This window comes from Macrotis lagotis, chromosome 5, assembly GCF_037893015.1.
Source record: "Macrotis lagotis isolate mMagLag1 chromosome 5, bilby.v1.9.chrom.fasta, whole genome shotgun sequence".
Lineage (NCBI taxonomy): Eukaryota > Metazoa > Chordata > Mammalia > Peramelemorphia > Peramelidae > Macrotis > Macrotis lagotis.
This window is the reverse complement of record NC_133662.1, coordinates 194,375,198-194,393,472: the sequence shown is the minus strand read 5'-3', so window position 1 is coordinate 194,393,472 and position 18,275 is coordinate 194,375,198. Positions and strand designations below refer to the sequence as shown.

Sequence of the window (18,275 nt, the reverse complement as noted above, 5' to 3'; positions counted from 1 at the left end):
TAGTAGGCTATGTATCTGGAACACAAAATGGCAAACCAGAAGAAAGTCCTAAATGGGGTCACAAAGAGTTGGACAGGATTGAAATGACTCAACAATAACAACAACCACAACCACAACCACAACCACAACCACAACATCAGAAAGGAGGCTGCCAGAAACTGAGCTAAGCACAAAGAATTGGAAAAAAAATACAAAAAACAAAAACAAAACTCTGATTGATTGCCCAACACCTGAATTAATCCAGCATTCTTCTAATTGTCCTTTTTTTCCTAATCCATCCTGTCCACTATTACTAGATTAATTCTCCTACACCCTTATTTTCATTTTGACATTTTCCTGCATACAAATCTTTGATGGTTCTTCCCAGTCCAGGTCTTTCTGACTCCAAGCTCAACTCTCTATTCATTCTGCCATGGGTGCCACTGGAGGTGGTCTTTTTCCAAATATGGGTCAGGCCATTGTCTCTAAGGTTCCTTCCAACCCTGACATTTTGCCATTATGTGTAGCCAAGGGGAAAAGAGAAAAGGACCAACTGGGAGCAGTTTGGGGAACATTTAGGTTTATGCAATGAAAGGAAGATGATTAGCATGAAAAGCAGAGTAGTAACTTTTAGAGAGTGCAAAGTCATACCAAGGGAGGTGATGGTATTCTGAAAGAGACAATAGTTGGTGCTATAGAGAGGATGAGATGGAGAAAAGGTCATTAGATTTATTTTGGGGGGGTTTGGTTTTTTTGGGGGGGGTTGTTTTTGCAAGGCAGTGGGGTTAAGTAACTTGCCCAAGGTCACAAAGGCAATTATTAAGTGTCTGAGGTCATATTTGAACTCAGGTCTTCCTGACTCCCGGGCTGTTGCTCTATTGACTATGCTACCTACAACTTGATTTTAATAAAACTGAATTCTTTTGTAATCATATGTATTTTGTTTTCTGCATTTAAATGATTATTCTGAGGAGTTCATAGGCTTTACCATATTGCCTCTTTTTCTCCTTCTGGACTACAAACGTGTCTATAAAATAGCTTCACTTAGTCCTATAATCCCCTCAAGATTATCATCCTATGTCTCTTCTGCTTTCATAAAAGAACTCTAAACAAAAGTTATTTATAGTTGTCGTCTCCATGTCCTCCCTCCTTACTCACTTCTCAACTCTTGTTATCATTGTTCAGTTGTGTATGTCTCTGTGACCCCATTGGGGATTTTCTTGGCAAAGAGTCAGAAGTAGTTTGCCAACTCCTCTCCATCTCATTTTACTGTTGAGGAAACTGAGACAAATAAGGCTATGTGACTTGCCCAGAGTTTGATAGTAAACCTGCCACTCTAGCCATTGGGCCACCCAGCTGCCCTAATATGTATAGGCTGCCTTCAAAATTATGGCAAATTCCATAGCTTTTCTCAGTCCTCATTCTTCTTGACCTTTCTTCATCTTTGGATACTTTAGAGGCTTCTCCTCCTGGATATTCACTTCTTTCTGGGGTTTTGGTGATTTACTTAGGCAACCTAAGGACCCTGGTACCATTAGGGTTTAGAGCTTCTAAATTTTCTTTTATATGATTTTTTTTTTTTACAATTAGAATCTGAGTTCTTTGTGATCAGAGACTATCTTGCTTCTTCCCTTTGGATCTCTAGCATTTACATAGTACTTAGCACAGAGTAAGGCTTTAATAAATACTTTTCATTCATTCATGCATTCACTCATACAATCATTCATTCATTTATTTGTGAAACCATCAGCTCTCAGGGATTTTATTGTCATTTCCATACAGATTACACTCAGATCTGTATGTCTAGGCTTAGTTCCCTGCATCACCAAATGAAGGCTTCAAACAATCATGTAAACATCTCAAACTCAACATGTTTAAAATAGAAGTCATTCTAGTTAGTCTTGTTCCAAACTTGACTTCTCACTTTTTCTCAGCCTCCCTATCTAATTAGTAAAGTATTGTTGAATCTACCTCCATAATATCTATTTTTAATAGTATTTTGTTTTTCCAATTACATGTAAACAATTTTTAACATTCTTTTTTTGAGCGGGGTTGGGGGGTGGGGCAAGGCAATCAGGATTAAGTAACTTGTCTAGGGTCACACAATAATTTAGTGTCAAATGTCTGAGGCTGAATTTAAACTCGGGTCCTCCAGACTTCAGGACAGGTGCTCTATCCACTGACCCACCTAGCTGTCCCAACATTCATTTTTTAAAAAATCTGACCTCCAAACTTTTCTACCTCTCTCCTCCCTCTCCCTGCTTCCTAAGAAGATAAGCAATTTGATACAGGTTATGTATATATATATATATATATATATATATATATATATATATATATATGTATATATGTACAATCCTCCATAACATCTATTGAATATATTCCTTTCTCCATTCACATGGTCAAATTCAGGCCCTTATTATCCCTCACTGGATTAGCGAAACAGCCTCCAGTTTTATCCTCAATAAAATTATCATAGTGATATTCCTAAAGTACATGTCTGACTGTGTTACTCTCTTCTGCAATAAACTCTAAAAGCTCTTCCTCTGGGAACAAATATTAATACTTTGTCATTAAAACCCCTCATGGCCCAACTCCAACCTACCTTTCTAGGTTGTTTTTATAGCCAAACTGGTCTTGCTATTCTTCATTTCACATATCAGTGACTTGACATAGGCTGCTTCTCATGTCTGAAATGCAGTCCTTCCTCAACTCCACCTCTTGGGATTCCCAGTTTATTTCAAAGCTCAGTTCAGGGGGCCGCTGGGTGGCTCAGTGGGTAGAGCACCAACCCTGGAGTCAGGAGTACCTGAGTTCAAATGTGACCTCAGACACTTAATCATTACCTAGGTGTGTGGCCTTGGACAAGCCACTTAACCCCATTGCCTTGCAAAAACCTAAAAAAAAAACCTCAGTTCAAAGGCTTAGTCCTCCATGTGGCCTGATAGTCTAATAAATTCAATTACTTAGTATTTATTTACTTCTGTACACATTATTTCCTTCCAGTAGAATACTTGAGGGCAGGAGACTGTCTCATTTTGTCATAAATTTAGAATCTGAAATGTTAAAAAATTGTTTTTACTTGTAATTGGGGGGGGGAATGAAATATTACTTTTTAAAAGTTCCCCAGAACATAGCATGTACTTAACAAATATGTTTATTAATTGATTATTGTGCCTAGGGTGGTGCTTTTGGGTGACAAGGATAAGGGAAGTTGAAAAGGGTGTGTATAAGCTTTATAAGGGAACATGCAAGGAGCAGAGAACATTAAAAGAAAAATTCATTCTAAATTGAAATAAAAAACCAAACTTTCTTTTAAAAAAATTTTTTTATAAGTCTTTTGTTTTTTTACATTATAGCTGGACAATTAGGTGACACAGAAGATAGAGCACTGGCCTTGGAGTCAGGAGAATGGGAGTTTGAATCCAGTCTCAGACACTTGATACCAGCAGGGTGGCCTCAGGTAAGTCATTTAACTCTGATTATCTTGCATCCAGAGTTATCTCCAGTCATCTGGACTCATAACTGACCAGTGAAACGCAGATGGCTTTGGAGAAGAAAGTGAGGCTGGTGACTTAGCACAGCTTCCCCTCACTGAAATCTAATGTCATGGACTTCTTCAAGAATGGAGAATTCTGTAAGCATTGTAGATATCATTTCTGGAAATATCTTCTCTTGCAACACAAAAAGCAATTCAAACAAAACATCAGCTATAGTAACAATATCTGATAGGGTATGTACAGCATCCTATGCTAGTTGTCCGATGTTTCTCACCTGTAGAAGGAATCTGTGTTTCATAATCTGTTCTTTGGGATCATGTTTTAAAGCCACAGAATGAGAAGGACTTTTGAAATGTGAATAAAATATCTTTATATCTGGAATAGTACCTGAAGATGATTTTAATCAGGTTTAGATCAAAGCACAGAAAGAAATTAAACATTACTTTGAATTTTTTTAAAATTTGTTTTCCATTGGATAATTTTAAAATTCTTTCCTGTATAATTCAAGCAACTTATGATGGTATTAAGAATTTCTACCCCACCTTGAAGACTTCAAGTTTTTTTCCAAAGATTTGATGATGTCTTCACTTTATTGGACTGCTCTTTATAAATAACCAAGAATATCTTAATTGATAAAACAAAAAAAAAAGAATGAACTGACACAACTCTCATCCTCAGTGACATCTCTGAAACTTTTGACATTGCTGACTTCATTCCCAGTTTGATTTTCATGACTGTTCTCCTACACATCTAATCTTTCCTTCTTAGTCTCCTTGTATTCAGATCTAATCTTTATACTGGTGACTCCCAACTCCAGTCCTAATCTCTTCCCTAAATTCTAGTCCCACAAAACAAATTACCTGCTGAATATATTCATCTGAATGGTTTTGAGGTACCTCAAATAAACCTCCAAATCAGATCTCATATTTTCTCTCATCCCATCCCTCCTTCAAACTTGCCCAGTGAAGGGCAGCACAATTCTTGCAGTCACATAGGTTAGTAACAACAGTCAATAAATATTTATTAAGTACCTACTGGGTGCTAAGCTAGAGATATAACTAGAAATATAAAAAGAGGCAAAAGACAATCCCCGCCCTCAAAGAATTTACAATCTAAAGAGGGAGAGAACATGATAATAATATTTGTTGATTTCACCTCACAACATAAATAATCTTCTGTACTCTAGCTCAGTTTCTCACATCTTGCCTGGAATGTTTTGACTCTTTCAACAGTTTCTTGATTTGTCTCCCTCCTTCCAAAATCTCCTCACTGCCTTCTTCCTTCTGCCTTCCACATAGCTGCAAAATTAATATTTCTAAAACATAGATCTAATCATGTTATATATACACACATATATATTACACACACCTTCAAGTCTTCAAAAGACCTGTGCTTTCATCATTGTGGATACTCCACCTATGAAATAGTTTTCATGAGTTGCTGTGGCCAAAACTATTCATTACTTGATGGTGAACCTTTTGGTCCTGACCCTCTCTGCCCTAGACTGATTTTCTGAGAAAGATGGGTCACTAAGCTCAAATGCAAAACCTTTCCACTTTAAGAAGACCTGTCAGAACTTGTGTCTATTCTTGCAACAGCATTTTCTGGGGATTGAGGTCACTTTCATGTCTTTACAAAGATTTTAAATAAAATCTGAAGAGGGATTCATAAATACCACTAATAAAATTTATAAATAACTTTAGAATTTCTTATTTCATTCTAGAAATTCACATGCATACTTGTCTCCCCTTCCAAAACATTGGAAAATTATAGTAATTGTTGTATATTCATTGTAAATCATCATAGAAATCTTTTCCTTTTTCCTTCCTTCCTTCCTTCCTTCCTTCCTTCCTTCCTTCCTTCCTTCCTTCCTCCCTCCATCCCTTTTCCATTTTGACTGGGATGATGCAATTTTGGAGCTTTTTTCTGGTTCTGCTGTACCTGGTTCCATTACTTCTTGTGGCCAAACAAGAACGTTCATCTGATTTGGCAAATGAAGAGCAAAACTCAGTTATCAGTTCTGATCTTGAAATTTCACCTCTCTATTCTAGATATATGAGTCATAAGGTTTCTACTGGAGGTTAGGAAGGAAAGAAATAGGGGGAACCCTCTGCAGAAGCAATCATAGCACAAAGCAAATGTTATGTGGCATAAGTATTTTTTATCCAAAGAGATCTGAATAACAAGAGATCTTCTGATCACACTACATCAGAAAACTCCAGACCTGGTCTGTCCCTAAGACTTGAACAAAAGAAAATTTCAGGGTTGAGAAGGCCAGTGTCTCTTTACCTACTTTCAGTAGTTGACAGAATAATTATCGCCTTTGCCTTTTCTATCATCTCAAGTTTGGGGTATAGGAGGGCAGAGTCCTCCTAGACTGCCTCACTTCTCAGCCACTTGCCACTTTTGTGACCTTGAGTAAGTCTCTTTCAAGTCTCATTTCATTTTCCTCATCTAGAAAATTAGTTTAGGCTAGATGACCTCTAAAGCTATAATCAGCTCTAAATCTATAGTCATATGTACCCTCTTAGGTTAAAACTTTTCAGAGATGATTCATCAGTAAATAGTTCTTAGACAGCTACTGTAGATAGAGAATAAATTGGGTCTAGATTTGAATAGGAGAGAGAGATTAGTCTGATTTGCAGTAGTTTCCAATGACCCCAGTTTCTCCTTGAAACAAAATCCTATCTTTTTAACACCAATATTCTTTGGGTAATGCTACACAGTCATAAATCGCAGAATACCACAACCTCTAAGCCTCGTACAAAGAGCAATGGAGAGATAAATGGTGGGTATAAATGAATTGTATCACTTATTATCAAGGATAAATTGTGAGCAAAGACAGCATAAAAAATATATATATATATTTTTGCAAAGCAATGGGTAAGTGGCTTGCCCAAGGCCACACAGCTAGGTAATTAAGTGTCTGAGACACCCCCAAAAATATATATTTAGAGATGAATGATTGGAAAAGGAAGTGGGCAGGTGATGTATCTGGGAAAGACCTTGAGCTACACTGATACCCCACAGAAGTAATCAATCCATCAATCAATAAACACCTATTAAGCACATTTCGTGCCTGATGCTTGGAGGAATATACAAAGATGAAAATAAGTAAATAGTTATTTCTCTAAAAGTTTATATTCTGTCAGGAGAGACTGTGTGTGTGGGGGTGGGTGGGGTGGGGAGTGAGATTGACCACTAATCCCAGTCCTTATGAGCATGAACAGCATGTGCTAATACAGTCCACATTTGAGCAAGAGGGCACATGCAGGTATTGATTTTGGTCTCCTTACTCTGTGAAGATGTAGAACCTTTCAAGTGGCTGTTGAGCCAGAACTAAGAATGATTACAACAGGCATTAACAGGACTATTTGAACTCTCTTTCTTGCCTGGCTGGTTTGAATGAGGCCCTAATATCCCTATCTGACCATGAAAACAAGTCTCTGCTGCTCTTAGGTGAAGGGTATGAGGTCAGACTAAGACCTTGTGAGCTTTGAAAAGTGGGAAAGTTACTGAGTCTGGGGGCAAAGAGGTGGGAGTGTGCCTAAAGTCCCCTTCAGATTTTGTGGACTTCATCCGGTTTAAGATGAAGAACAAAAACCCAAGTTATCTGCTAGAAGGGAATCAATAGACTGTGCCATATTCGAGGATGAGTTTTATAAGATGAATGCTTTATAGAAACTAAGTTTTAAGCCCATTCTCCCCAGAAATAGAGTATTTCCTCTGGGAGCATGTTCCCTCACTTAAGGCTGAACTGCTTGGAGTGATGAGTCTCTCACGTGATCTCATTTCCCACACAAGTGAGGACATTCCCTCCAGATGTGATTGATCTTTGAGAAGAATGAGCAACGAAAAGAGATGTAGTTAGAGCAGAAGGATACTGAACAAGGAGAGGTGCAGAGGACGCCTCTGAGTACTCAGCTGAGTATAACTTCTTTGGTGGAGTTGCCTATTTGCTCCATCAGTCAAGCTTCAGAGAGAGCAGCTGGAGCTCCTTATGGTTGTTTCATACCCAGGTGACCCAGAAGTAGTGTCAACAGACTTTAGTTCCATGGCCAATCTAGCATTGGGTAGAGTTCCAATATTTTTAAAGAAAAACTAACCTAATTTTCATAAGGGAAAAGGGTAGGAGATGGCTCATGTCATACAACCCATCACACTTTGTCCTATTTAACTTATTTATATATAAATCATTTGGTTGGGAAACTGTGGCTCTTGACCCTCTAGCTTTTTTTTGTGGAACAGAGATCTTTTCAACATAAAAACTCTGGTATTTTGTATGGCTATTAGTGGAGAGAGATTTCAAATACTGTGAAACCTCTGAAGAATTAGAGTGGAGGACAAAGGGCAATGGAGAGGAATACAGTGGGAGTGTTGAAGGAATGCAAGTCTGAGAAATGCAAGAGCCCTAAACGGATAGGGGGGTTACAGAGCAAAAAGGGTTAGGGACAAGCCATGCTTCATTGGTTTCCACTCAACTTAGACCTCGAAATGGCTAGAAATGACGATTGACTAGGAATGCACAATTAAAGAAGGAAACGGAGACCACTAATGAAAAATACCCTTTTGTAGTCAAACATCTTTATCTCCTATCTGCCTCATCCGCATCTTGGATGGAAACCCTAAACGATGTATCTTTTATTTTTTTGCAAGGCAATGGGGCTAAGTGGCTCGGCCAAGGTCTCCCGGCTGGGTAATTATGACGTGTCCGAGGCCGGGTTTGAACCCAGCTACTCCGCCGGCCCCCAAATACATCTTCCAAAGCAATGCTCTGAGCTCCAACCGCGCCTCTGGGCTTCGGGGCTGCAGCGGCGCCGCCGCACGAGCCTCGGGCCCGGCCCCGGGCCGCACAGGGTGTGCGGGCGCCACGTGCGCCGGTCCGCGCTGCGCGCCCGGGCTGGCCGCCCCGAGGCCCAGGTGGGCCAGGTGGGCCCGGGCCCGCTCTCCGCGCCGAGGCCGCCGCGCGGGCCGTCGGAGGGGCGGCCCCGGCCGGGGAGGCGGCGGATGCCGGGTCGCTGACGTTACCTCCGGGATTCGGCCGGGGGCGCCCACCCCCTCCCTTGCCCCGGCCCCGCCCGGGGAGGAGCCTCCGGCCCGCTCGGGGGCACGAGGTGGCCCGATCGGCTCCCGGCGGGGGAGGGGGCGGGGCGCTGCCTCCGCTCTCGGCTTTTCAATTGGCCGCGGCCGCCCCCCTGGAAGGGGAGGGCGGGGAGGAGGGGCTGCCCCATTGGTCGGCCCGCTCCGCCAATCCCTAAAGGCTGCGGGGAGAGGGGCGGGGGGCAGTGTGCGGGGAGCCGCGGCGCCGCTGGGTGGGCCAGTCCGAGTCTGCGAGCGGAGCCCCGCCGTGCAGCCCCGGCCCCGGCCCGCGCCCGCCTCCGAGCCCCGCCGTGCAGCCCCGGCCCCGGCCCCGGCCCCGGCCGCCTCCGAGCCCCGCCGCGCAGCCCCGGCCCCCGCCCGGAGCATCCTCAGCCGCCGCCGCCGCCGTCGGGGGCCCAGGAGGGAGGCAGAAGCCGCTGCTGGGACGCTGACCCGGGACCGGCCCGAGCCCCGAGCGCCATGACCCACTTCAACAAGGGCCCCTCGTACGGGCTCTCGGCCGAGGTCAAGAACAAGGCGAGTGCGGGGAGCCGGGCCGGGCCGGGAGGGTGGGCCGGGCCCGGGCGCCCCGCCGCCGCCGCCTCCGGCTTTGTTCCCCGCGCCGCCGAGGGGGGCGGGGGCCGGGCTCCGCGGCTGCGGCCTGGGGCGGGGGCCGGCGGCGACGTGGCCCAGCCCGGGGCCCGCATTGTTCCCTGCCGGGCCGGGGCGGGGGCTGCTGCGGGCCGGGGCCGGGCCGGGGCGGGGGCTGCTGCGGGCCGGGGCCGGGGCCGGGGCTGCTGCGGGCCGGGGCCGGGGCCGGGCCGGGGCGGGGGCTGCTGCGGGCCGGGGCCGGGGCCTGCAGCGGCGCGGAGCCCGCCCGGCCTCCTTTTGTTACTTTGCTTTCTTTCTTTCCAAAGTGCCCGGCGGCGGCGCGGGCAGACGGGGCGGGGGGCGCCCCCTCCCCTGCCCCGAGTCCCCTTCTTCCTTCCTCCCTCCCTGCATTCCAAGCGCATTACATCAGGGGCTTCTGGGGGGGAAGGAGCGACCAATCGGAGCGGATCCCCGTACAGAATGCGCATTGTCTCCCCTTCCAGCGCCCCGGGGCCGGCCGCCCCCCGCCCGGGGCCCGGGGCGCCGCACGGGGGCCCCGCCACCCCGGGGGCCCGAGCCGGGCCGGGGCCTGCTGCTCCGCCTGGCCGCTGCCCGCGCGCAGCCGGCCCCGGGGGTGCCCGTGGCCCCGCGCCCAGCCGGGACTTCATACAGATCCGTGGATACGGATATGTACACACGTAGGAATATAGAATATACGTAGGTTATGTGTATATATGCATAGTGTGCATGTATAGTATGTGCGCACATGCATGTTATAGATACGTGGAATATGTGTATGCATGTTATGTGTATATGTGCATAGAATATACGTATATTATGTGTGTATATGAGAGAGAAATTGAGATTGCGTATATATATTATATATATATATTATATATCTTGAGAGAGAGGGAGAGAGATCGATTGAGATTGCCCTCTCCCAAGGGGGAGACTGCTCTGCTTGCTTTCCCTTCCCTCATCCCCCAAGCGACATAATAAGAAAATGCTCATCCTGGTTCAATTTTTATTTGATTTTCAATTATCGCTATTTAAACCGAGTGATATAGGTGCAGATCATAGGCATATTAGGCATATGCAGTATATCAGAAATTGGATATATAAATAGATGCAACTTCGGGGACTCAACACAGCTGTTAAAAGTTTTTAATATATTTAAAACGTTTTAGTTGTAGTAGGACAAAGATGAGGATGATTGGTTTTGAGTCTAGAAGATTGCAGCTAACTTGGAGATTGTAAATTTTCTAGCAGTTATCTTTACTGGGGATTTGAGAAGGCCTCCGAATGATCAATAGGATTCTTACTTTGGAATGCCGTTTGAGAATAATAGGAAAAATAATGATGCATGTGTCTTTTAAAGACTTTGAATTTTCTTTTTTTTTTTTTCCTTAGCTGGTTATACCTTGGGACTTGCCTAGTAATTCTGTGATCTCATTGAGGCGGAACTTCTCCCTCTTGTAGATCTCATCTCATATTTATCTTCTCTTACAATTCAGTTGTGGTCCATTTTCTCCCATAAGCCTTCCAAAGAATCCACCCTTGCTGGAGGCATTCCTCTAGATTGTTAATATCTTTTCCTCTGCTCCCTTTACCAGCCAGTCTTCTTTTCTGATCTGATGTTTTCTTAGTTTGGGGAGATTATTTTAGGGAGCAGGTTGAAGTCTACTTTTTTCAGTTGCCCTTTGGGTTACACACAACTGTGTTTTTAAGTGTTCAAAGATTCACAGCCATAGAATATTCCTGGGAGAGCATTTTTATTAAAAAAAAAAAATTTTTTTAATTGTTTCATTGGGGAGTAGGATGAACTTGTCTAAAGCTCTTCAAAAGCAGCCAGTCTCCTCATTTCCACATATTCTGGGCCAAGTGATTGACCATCTGAAGTGCCTATCCCTGACATTTATAATGCTATATGTTAATTCCACAAAGTAGTCTAGATCAAAGATCCTGATACATGGACCTCAATACTAAGAGCAGCCCAAACCAGATTAAAATGTAATTGGGAAATAGTTAACAGTAAAAATAGAATAGAACCCAGATAAGTTAATATATGCTTTTCTAAATCAACATGAGGACCATAAAAGATCCTTAGTGACTTCATTCTTTTTTAGATTAGCACCAGTGTTCTGAACAAGTCCATTTTTTTATCCATTGAGTTTTTTTCTGTGTGGATTGTAAAATCAGTTTCTTGAGTGTTCATATTTGAGTTTGAGGAGGCTCCATGATTGCTTGATGACAGTCACCACAATATCATTCACTAGTAGGAACCTGTTCCACAAAAAAAATGAACAATATTCATTTAGAAACAAAGATCATCCGAGCTCTGTTGATGTTTTTTTAGACTAATGAATTTATTTAACAAGTTTCTGTTTTTTTCTGTTATGTAAATGTGGATTATATACAATGTTTGTGTATATTATATGGAATTTGTGAAATAGATATTTGTAATTGACTTCTCTAAGAACCAAACTTCTAGACTCTTATTTGATAATCCACAAAACTTTTGTCATTTAAAAAAAAAATCAGTGCTTTTGAAATGAGAACATCTCCTCCCCCTCCCTCCTTTCCTAGCCCCATTGTTGTAGGTGTTAGAGTTTGGAAAGTTACTTCAAATATCTGCTGGGATGGGGGGGGAGCATTGAGGATACTGTACGGGGCAGTTTTAATCTCTGATATTTTAATGTCTTAACTCTTAAATATGCCTGGCATATTAATATAAATTAATGGCTATAGTTTCATGAATCTGGAGGTGGTGACTATTCTTGGCAGGAAGCAATAATGTCTCAGTCTTTTGTATAGTTCTTTACATCTATGAGGTACAAATAATTTTGGCAGTTCTTCAAATGGCTTATTTTTCTTGGCAGTGAGTGACTGCTATACTTTGCAGAATAATGGGGAAGTTCCTCCCTTTCCTAATTGGTCAATAAGTCAGAATTTAAAGAAGCTTTAAATACCAAATATATCATTTAATAATGAGAACTAATGAAGGTACAAGTTAAGGTAAATGACATGGAAAATGCTATTATCACATTTGATCCTCTGCAACCTTGTGAAGTGAATATTATGATGGCTATTTTACAGAGGAAGAAATTGAGAAAGTTTTAAATAACTTACTTGGGGTCATACATCTAATATCTAAAGCAGAACTTGAGCTCAGATCTTCTTGACTTGGTCTAATAATGTTCTCTTCAAGGCCAAATGCTGCTTCTTAATAAAATCCATAAAATAGGGTTATAGAATACAAACCTGAACCCTGGAAAGTTCCTTTAGTCCCCAGTCTGTTCCTGGATAGTAATTCTTCCTATAAAATGTCTGACAAATAGTCATCCACCACCTACTTGTTGGGCTGCCCCTACCTGTCAAGAAATTTTCTTTCAAGCCTGAAGCTTTCTTTCATTGCTCCTATTACTGAATCAAGAAGCAAAAAGTCTTAATTTTTTTCTTCCAAGTGATAGGAGTCACAGATCTAAATATTTTCATAATTTGATCTCATTGAAACTCCTTTGTAACATGCTTTGCTCGAAGCTGCCAAATGGAGGGGAACTCGCAACTTCCCAAAGTAGTTCATTTCACTTTGGGGTAGCTCTACATAGTTGTTAGGAAGTTTAACTTTGCTTGTTGGCAACCTCTGCTCATTGTTTCTAGTTCCTTAATACCAAGAATTCTCATGAATCCCCCAAACAGGTTAAAACATCCCTGATTTCTTCAGTTTACTTATGCCATCTCCATGCTGTGGCTCCTTTGGTATTAGTCTCCTGGTGTGAAGTTCCAGTGGGGTTCTACCTTTTCATATGACCCTGAACTCTAAATTTGAGGGCCTGTCTAACCAATTTGGTGAGCTCATTACTAGGTTGGGTACCTGATCATGAGTTTATAAACACTCAGAAATTAATGAAGAAGATCTTTTAAATTATAGAGTAATTGTGATTTTTATTTGGGAGTGGAAAGCAGGAGACTATCCTACACTAATGAAATTAGTATATTTGTTATTGTAAGTATTTGGTATACTTATTGTAAGTATTGGCATACAATACTGAAAGAATTGTTAATTTTGGTCAGAAAGTCTGAAATTTGAGGGAGCTTTCTTTGAAAGGGAACTTTGTTACATCAGAGATTTGAGTAGTGTTCTCTTCAAAGAACAACTAAATTGAACAAAGGGTAGATAGATATCTAAAAACAGTTTAAAAACAATTATGAGTCTTCAGTCTTGAACCTGATTTCAAGTAATTGAATTAAATAAAAATTTATTAAGCTTACATATAAAACTCTTTACTAGTTGCTGGGGGGGGTATAAAGATGCATGTAAAACCCTAAAGGAGCTTAAGTTCTCTAAAGTCTAAAATATTAATGGCTATAGAGAGTGAAATCTGGATTTGTTTAGTGAAACCCCTTTTGTATAAGAACAGAAATCTTAAGAGGGATGATGGAGACAAAAAGGACTTGGCACACTCAGTACTTTAAGGATAAGGACAAAAAAAAGAGGAAAAGTTTGGAAAACTCCACATTGGATATATTGTCTCCACATTTTGGAAAGAAATATGTGTGATTTGGTGATACAGCTCTAATATTTGCAATAAGATTAGGTTACTCATGGCAAAGCTTGCTTGCATTTCCTCTGGTGCCACTGTAGAGACAAGCAAGCCAACCAACAGATGATTTTTATTCTTTCCATAAATTCACCTACAACTATGAATAGGTGAGATCTCCCTCATCTTGAGGGCAGAACCCTTATCCTAAGTTACTTCAACTCCTAATTGTAAAAGATCAAATTCTGTTTGCATAGTTGTATAGAAGGGTTTATTAGCACCATGGTCACTTGAATATAGCTTTAAAATTAGACTCAGTGCACACTCCTGTGGCTCCTTACTGCTTCTGATAAAGTCAAGGCTATCAGCATTAGTTACTGGGATACAAAGAGGCAAAAGATAAACCCTGCCCTGAAGGAGTTCACTTATCTATAGGGAGCCGGCATTACAGACAACTGTATAAAAAGTGATTGATCTTTATCTTTCTAATAAATGGAATTCTTTTGTCATAGATACCTTTGGCTGTCAGGTAAAGTCTATGGACCTCAGACATTTTTTTAAATCTTTTTTTTTTTTTTAATGGAGGAAGCAAACACTAAATTTCAGTTAGAAGTTAAGGAAAACAAAGGTGTTTTCTAAAACCCAAATTCAGAGACTTTCCGAAATCTAGCCATGAATTTCTTGGGTCATAGACTCCAAGTTAAGAACTTCTCAGTTCTATAAGGCCTTTTTTAGACCTCAGTTAATATGCAAAATTCTGGACTTTGTCCTTGGCTTTGGGTAATATAGTCTCTTATGAATCCAGATATACAATTTGGTTCAAGTTGTCTTTCCTCCCTGGTTCTATTTGTACACAGTAATGCTATATAATTCAAGAAGAGAGGGTAAAGAGGATCTCAGATGAAGCATTTGTTAAGAGCTTACTGTGCTTAATTCTAGAAATACCAGTGCTTGCAAGAGAGATGGACCTTGCTTTTTCATAGCTTACAATCCATAAAAAAGGGAGCAAGCAGGAGACAGGGTTAGAGATGTGAAGCTGGGCCCCGGGCCACCTCTCAAGAGTTCCAGGATGCTAAGAGCAGAGTCTAGATTTGGAAGCAAAATGATGATGAAGATGGAGGTCTGAACAACTTAGTTTGATTTGGAAATGTCAAAAAAAACTGTCCTGGACTCCCAAGTTTTTAAACCTTGATGAGTGAGCTAGGTTAATGTAGTGGATAGTGCACTGGACCTAATTATAATTAGGAAACCGAAGTTCCATCTTCTGACTTTTATGAACTGTATCACTACTTTTTTTTCCACTTCAGTTTTTTCATCTGCAAAATGGGAATTATAGAACCTACCTCACATGAAGTTGAGAATAAATAAGATAATATATGTTAAGCAAGTTTGAAGTTTGCATATGTCTTAACTTAATAGTTAAGATAAGGATTTAATCACATGCCCTGCCTCTATTCTTCTGAATGTCCAGGAAGAGATTTGTAGTTAGCTGCCTACACTGAAATGGTATTTCCCAGCCTTTGGGATGGTCTTTTTCATAAAACAAATTTTTTCCAGAACTCAAAGTCCCTTTTCTCTCTCACTGGTTTTAGTCTTGTCTTTTTAACTGAATAAACTCCTCAAGCATGAGGACCTACTTTTGTTTTCCTGTAATATCTGGCATTGATTCAAAACTATATCTTTTTCAACAACTGTTAATCCAGGTGGTATTTCACTTGTTTTTTTTCTACTCCTCCCTCTAGCATTTCAGTCAATTTACTGCTTGTTAATCTTTTTTTTGGGGGGGGTTATAACTAATTACATTTGGTTTTTTTGATTACTAGTAGATTTAATTTAACTGTTATACTCCTTATTGTACCTGAATTGAGGATTGTTCTGGCAAAAAGGATTAAGACTTTTAAAATATGCTTAAAATTACTTATAAATTTTTTCACTTGAGAATCTGTTTGCTCTTTCCGTTTTCCCCTTATTGCAGAGGGGAATTGGGAGAAAAATGACAACCTTTTAACAAATAGGCATAATGAAACAAAACTTACCCATGTTGGCCTGTACAAAAAGTATATGTCCCTTTCTCCACCAAGACTACAACAGGTCTGTGGAATCATGGAGGTTCGGTGTGTTGATCAGAGTTGTTAAGACTTTTGAGGTGGCCTTTATAGATTATCATCATTTACATTGTTTTCTTGCTTTTGCTGGGTTCATAGAGATCTCCCCAGTTTTCTCTGAAACTGTCCCTTTCATTGTTTCTTAAAGCACAATTAAATTCCATTACATTTCATATGCCAAAATATTTTCAGTCATTCTTCTGTTGATGGCCACCTCCCTAGTTTCTTTGGATTTCTTTGCTCCCACAAAAAGAATTTTATAATTGTACTCATGGAACCTTTTTCTCTTTGCTCTTTTTGGGGTATAGTCAGTGGTATTTCTGGGTGAAGCTAATATGATTTAGCAACCTATAGACATAGTTTCAGATTATTTTAACAGAATGTCTGGAGCAATTCTCAACTCCATCAACATGACTTCATGTTTTCTTGCAACCTCACTAACATTTGTTGTTTCCCCCTTTTTTTGCCAGTCCTATAGTTGTCAAGTGGAACTTTAATTTGCATTTCTGTAGTAGTGATTGGGAATAATTTTTTTCTATGTATTTATTGATAGATTGGATTTCTTTTTTTTCTTTTTTTTTTTGAAAACTGGCCTTTCATCTTCTCTGAGTCACTGACTAACTGCCAAAGTGATTTTACTTAGAAGGGTGGAACAGATCATATTACTCGCCTACTCAATACAACTTCCAGAGAGGTTCCCTATTGCCTTTCCCATAAAATCAAGAGAAGCATTTATCAGGCATCTACTGTAGACCAAGGACTGGGCTAAATACTGGGAATTCCAAAAAAGAACATCTTTGACTGAGAGTTAAGACTTTAGGTCCTTATTTCTCTTTATTTAAAAACCTCAGAACTCTGCTTCCTCTGCATTTTTTATTTTTTTTTTTTAGGTTTTTGCAAGGCAAATGGGGTTAAGTGGCTTGCCCAAGGCCACACAGCTAGGTAATTATTAAGTGTCTGAGACCGGATTTGAACCCAGGTACTCCTGACTCCAAGGCCTGGTGCTTTATCTGCTACGCAACCTAGCTGCCCCCTCTGCATTTTTTTTTTTTAATGAAAAGAGGGAAAGGGATATAAAGAGAAATAAATTATTGGCATTTTCTGGTCCTTTTTATGTAGGTTAAAACATGTTTTTGTATTCCTACTGGGTTCTAGGTATGATAAGGGGATTAAAAGAAGTAAGAAAAGGGCATTTATTGCTCTAGTTTTTCCCATTTCCCCTTCTACCATAGTGGATTGAACTGCCCTTGCACAGCAGAAAGATCTGGGTTCAAGCAGTGACTGATACCTACTGTGTCCTTGGGAAGTCATTTCTCCATGCCTCGGACCTATCTCTAAGACTAGCTGTGGAGAAGGAGCAGGCCTGCATTGGTAGGAGTTTCCTTATCCAAGGGTTCTCTATACCTATTAAATAAGGTCCAACCTCTATCTCTATTTAGATTAAAGAAACATTTTTTTTTTCTGAGACAGAACTTTAAACCATATCTCCTGACTCCAAATTCCACACCACAATGCCCTTTGGGCCTATAATCTATTGTTTTGTTTGAAAGGTGGGGAGGGGGGTTCCCATTTTTTAAATGTGAGATTAGGATTTGGGTCATTTGGTTCTTTACTTCATTGGTGTAGAGAAAAGAGTTCAAACCAGTTTGACCAATTGAAATTACATATAATGAGGGTTCATTTAACATCTTTACCTTATTGGTCTTATGTTTTGATATTAGATCCAAGGCCTAAGAAATTTGCTTTATATTGGTAGTTCTGAAAATGTTTCATTTTGAACTCGTGCCCTCTCTGTGCCTAGAGGCACAAAGCATTCTTCATCATCACTCTTTTGTAATTGCTTGGTAATCGCATTGAAATTTGTCAAACCTTCCCTAGTTGAAAATAAATTGTTTCCAATTCTTTACTTTAACTACAAAAATAGCTGAAAATGTTTTGGGGGGTATTATATCCCATAAAATTAATGAGTCAGAGGTTCTAGTCAAAGCCTAATGCTTGCTGCTGTTCAGTTGTCTCCAACTCTTCATGACCCTGTTTGAGTGCTTGGTAGAGAGATCTTGGAGTGGTTCGCCATTTCCTTCTCCAGTTCATTTTACAGGGAAGGAACTGAGACCAACAGGGTTAAACAATTTGCCCAGAGTCACTTAGTAAGTGTCCAAAGCCATATTTGAACTCTGGGGGATGAGTCTTTCTGATTCCAGGCCTGGCTCTATCCGCTGTGCCACTTGACTGCCCATAAGCTGCTGCTGTTTGTCCTTCATTCTTGAAGAAGACCAAGATCAGGAAGATGATGCCATGGCATATAGTAAATTGGATTTAAGTGAGAGTTTAACCGAGAGGGAGCTGTGCTAAGTCACCAGCCTCACTTCATGCTCCAAAGCCATCTGGGTCCATTGGCCAGATGTGAGTCAGGATGACTGGAGATGGCCCTGGATGTGAGCCAGTCAGGGTTAAGTAAATGAGTTGCCCAAGATCATACA

General features: G+C 41.0%; 1 protein-coding gene across 1 annotated transcript in view; it reads left to right on the top strand.

Annotated features, from left to right (window-relative positions):
• The first annotated feature begins 8,932 nt into the window (after positions 1 to 8,932).
• Positions 8,933 to 18,275, top strand: part of CNN3 (calponin 3) — a 32,152-nt gene continuing 22,809 nt past the window's right edge. Inside the window, exon 1 of the mRNA XM_074188218.1 lies at positions 8,933 to 9,095. Coding sequence (XP_074044319.1) covers positions 9,039 to 9,095 — 57 coding nt within the window. The 5' untranslated portion in view covers positions 8,933 to 9,038. The remainder of the gene's footprint in view (positions 9,096 to 18,275) is intronic.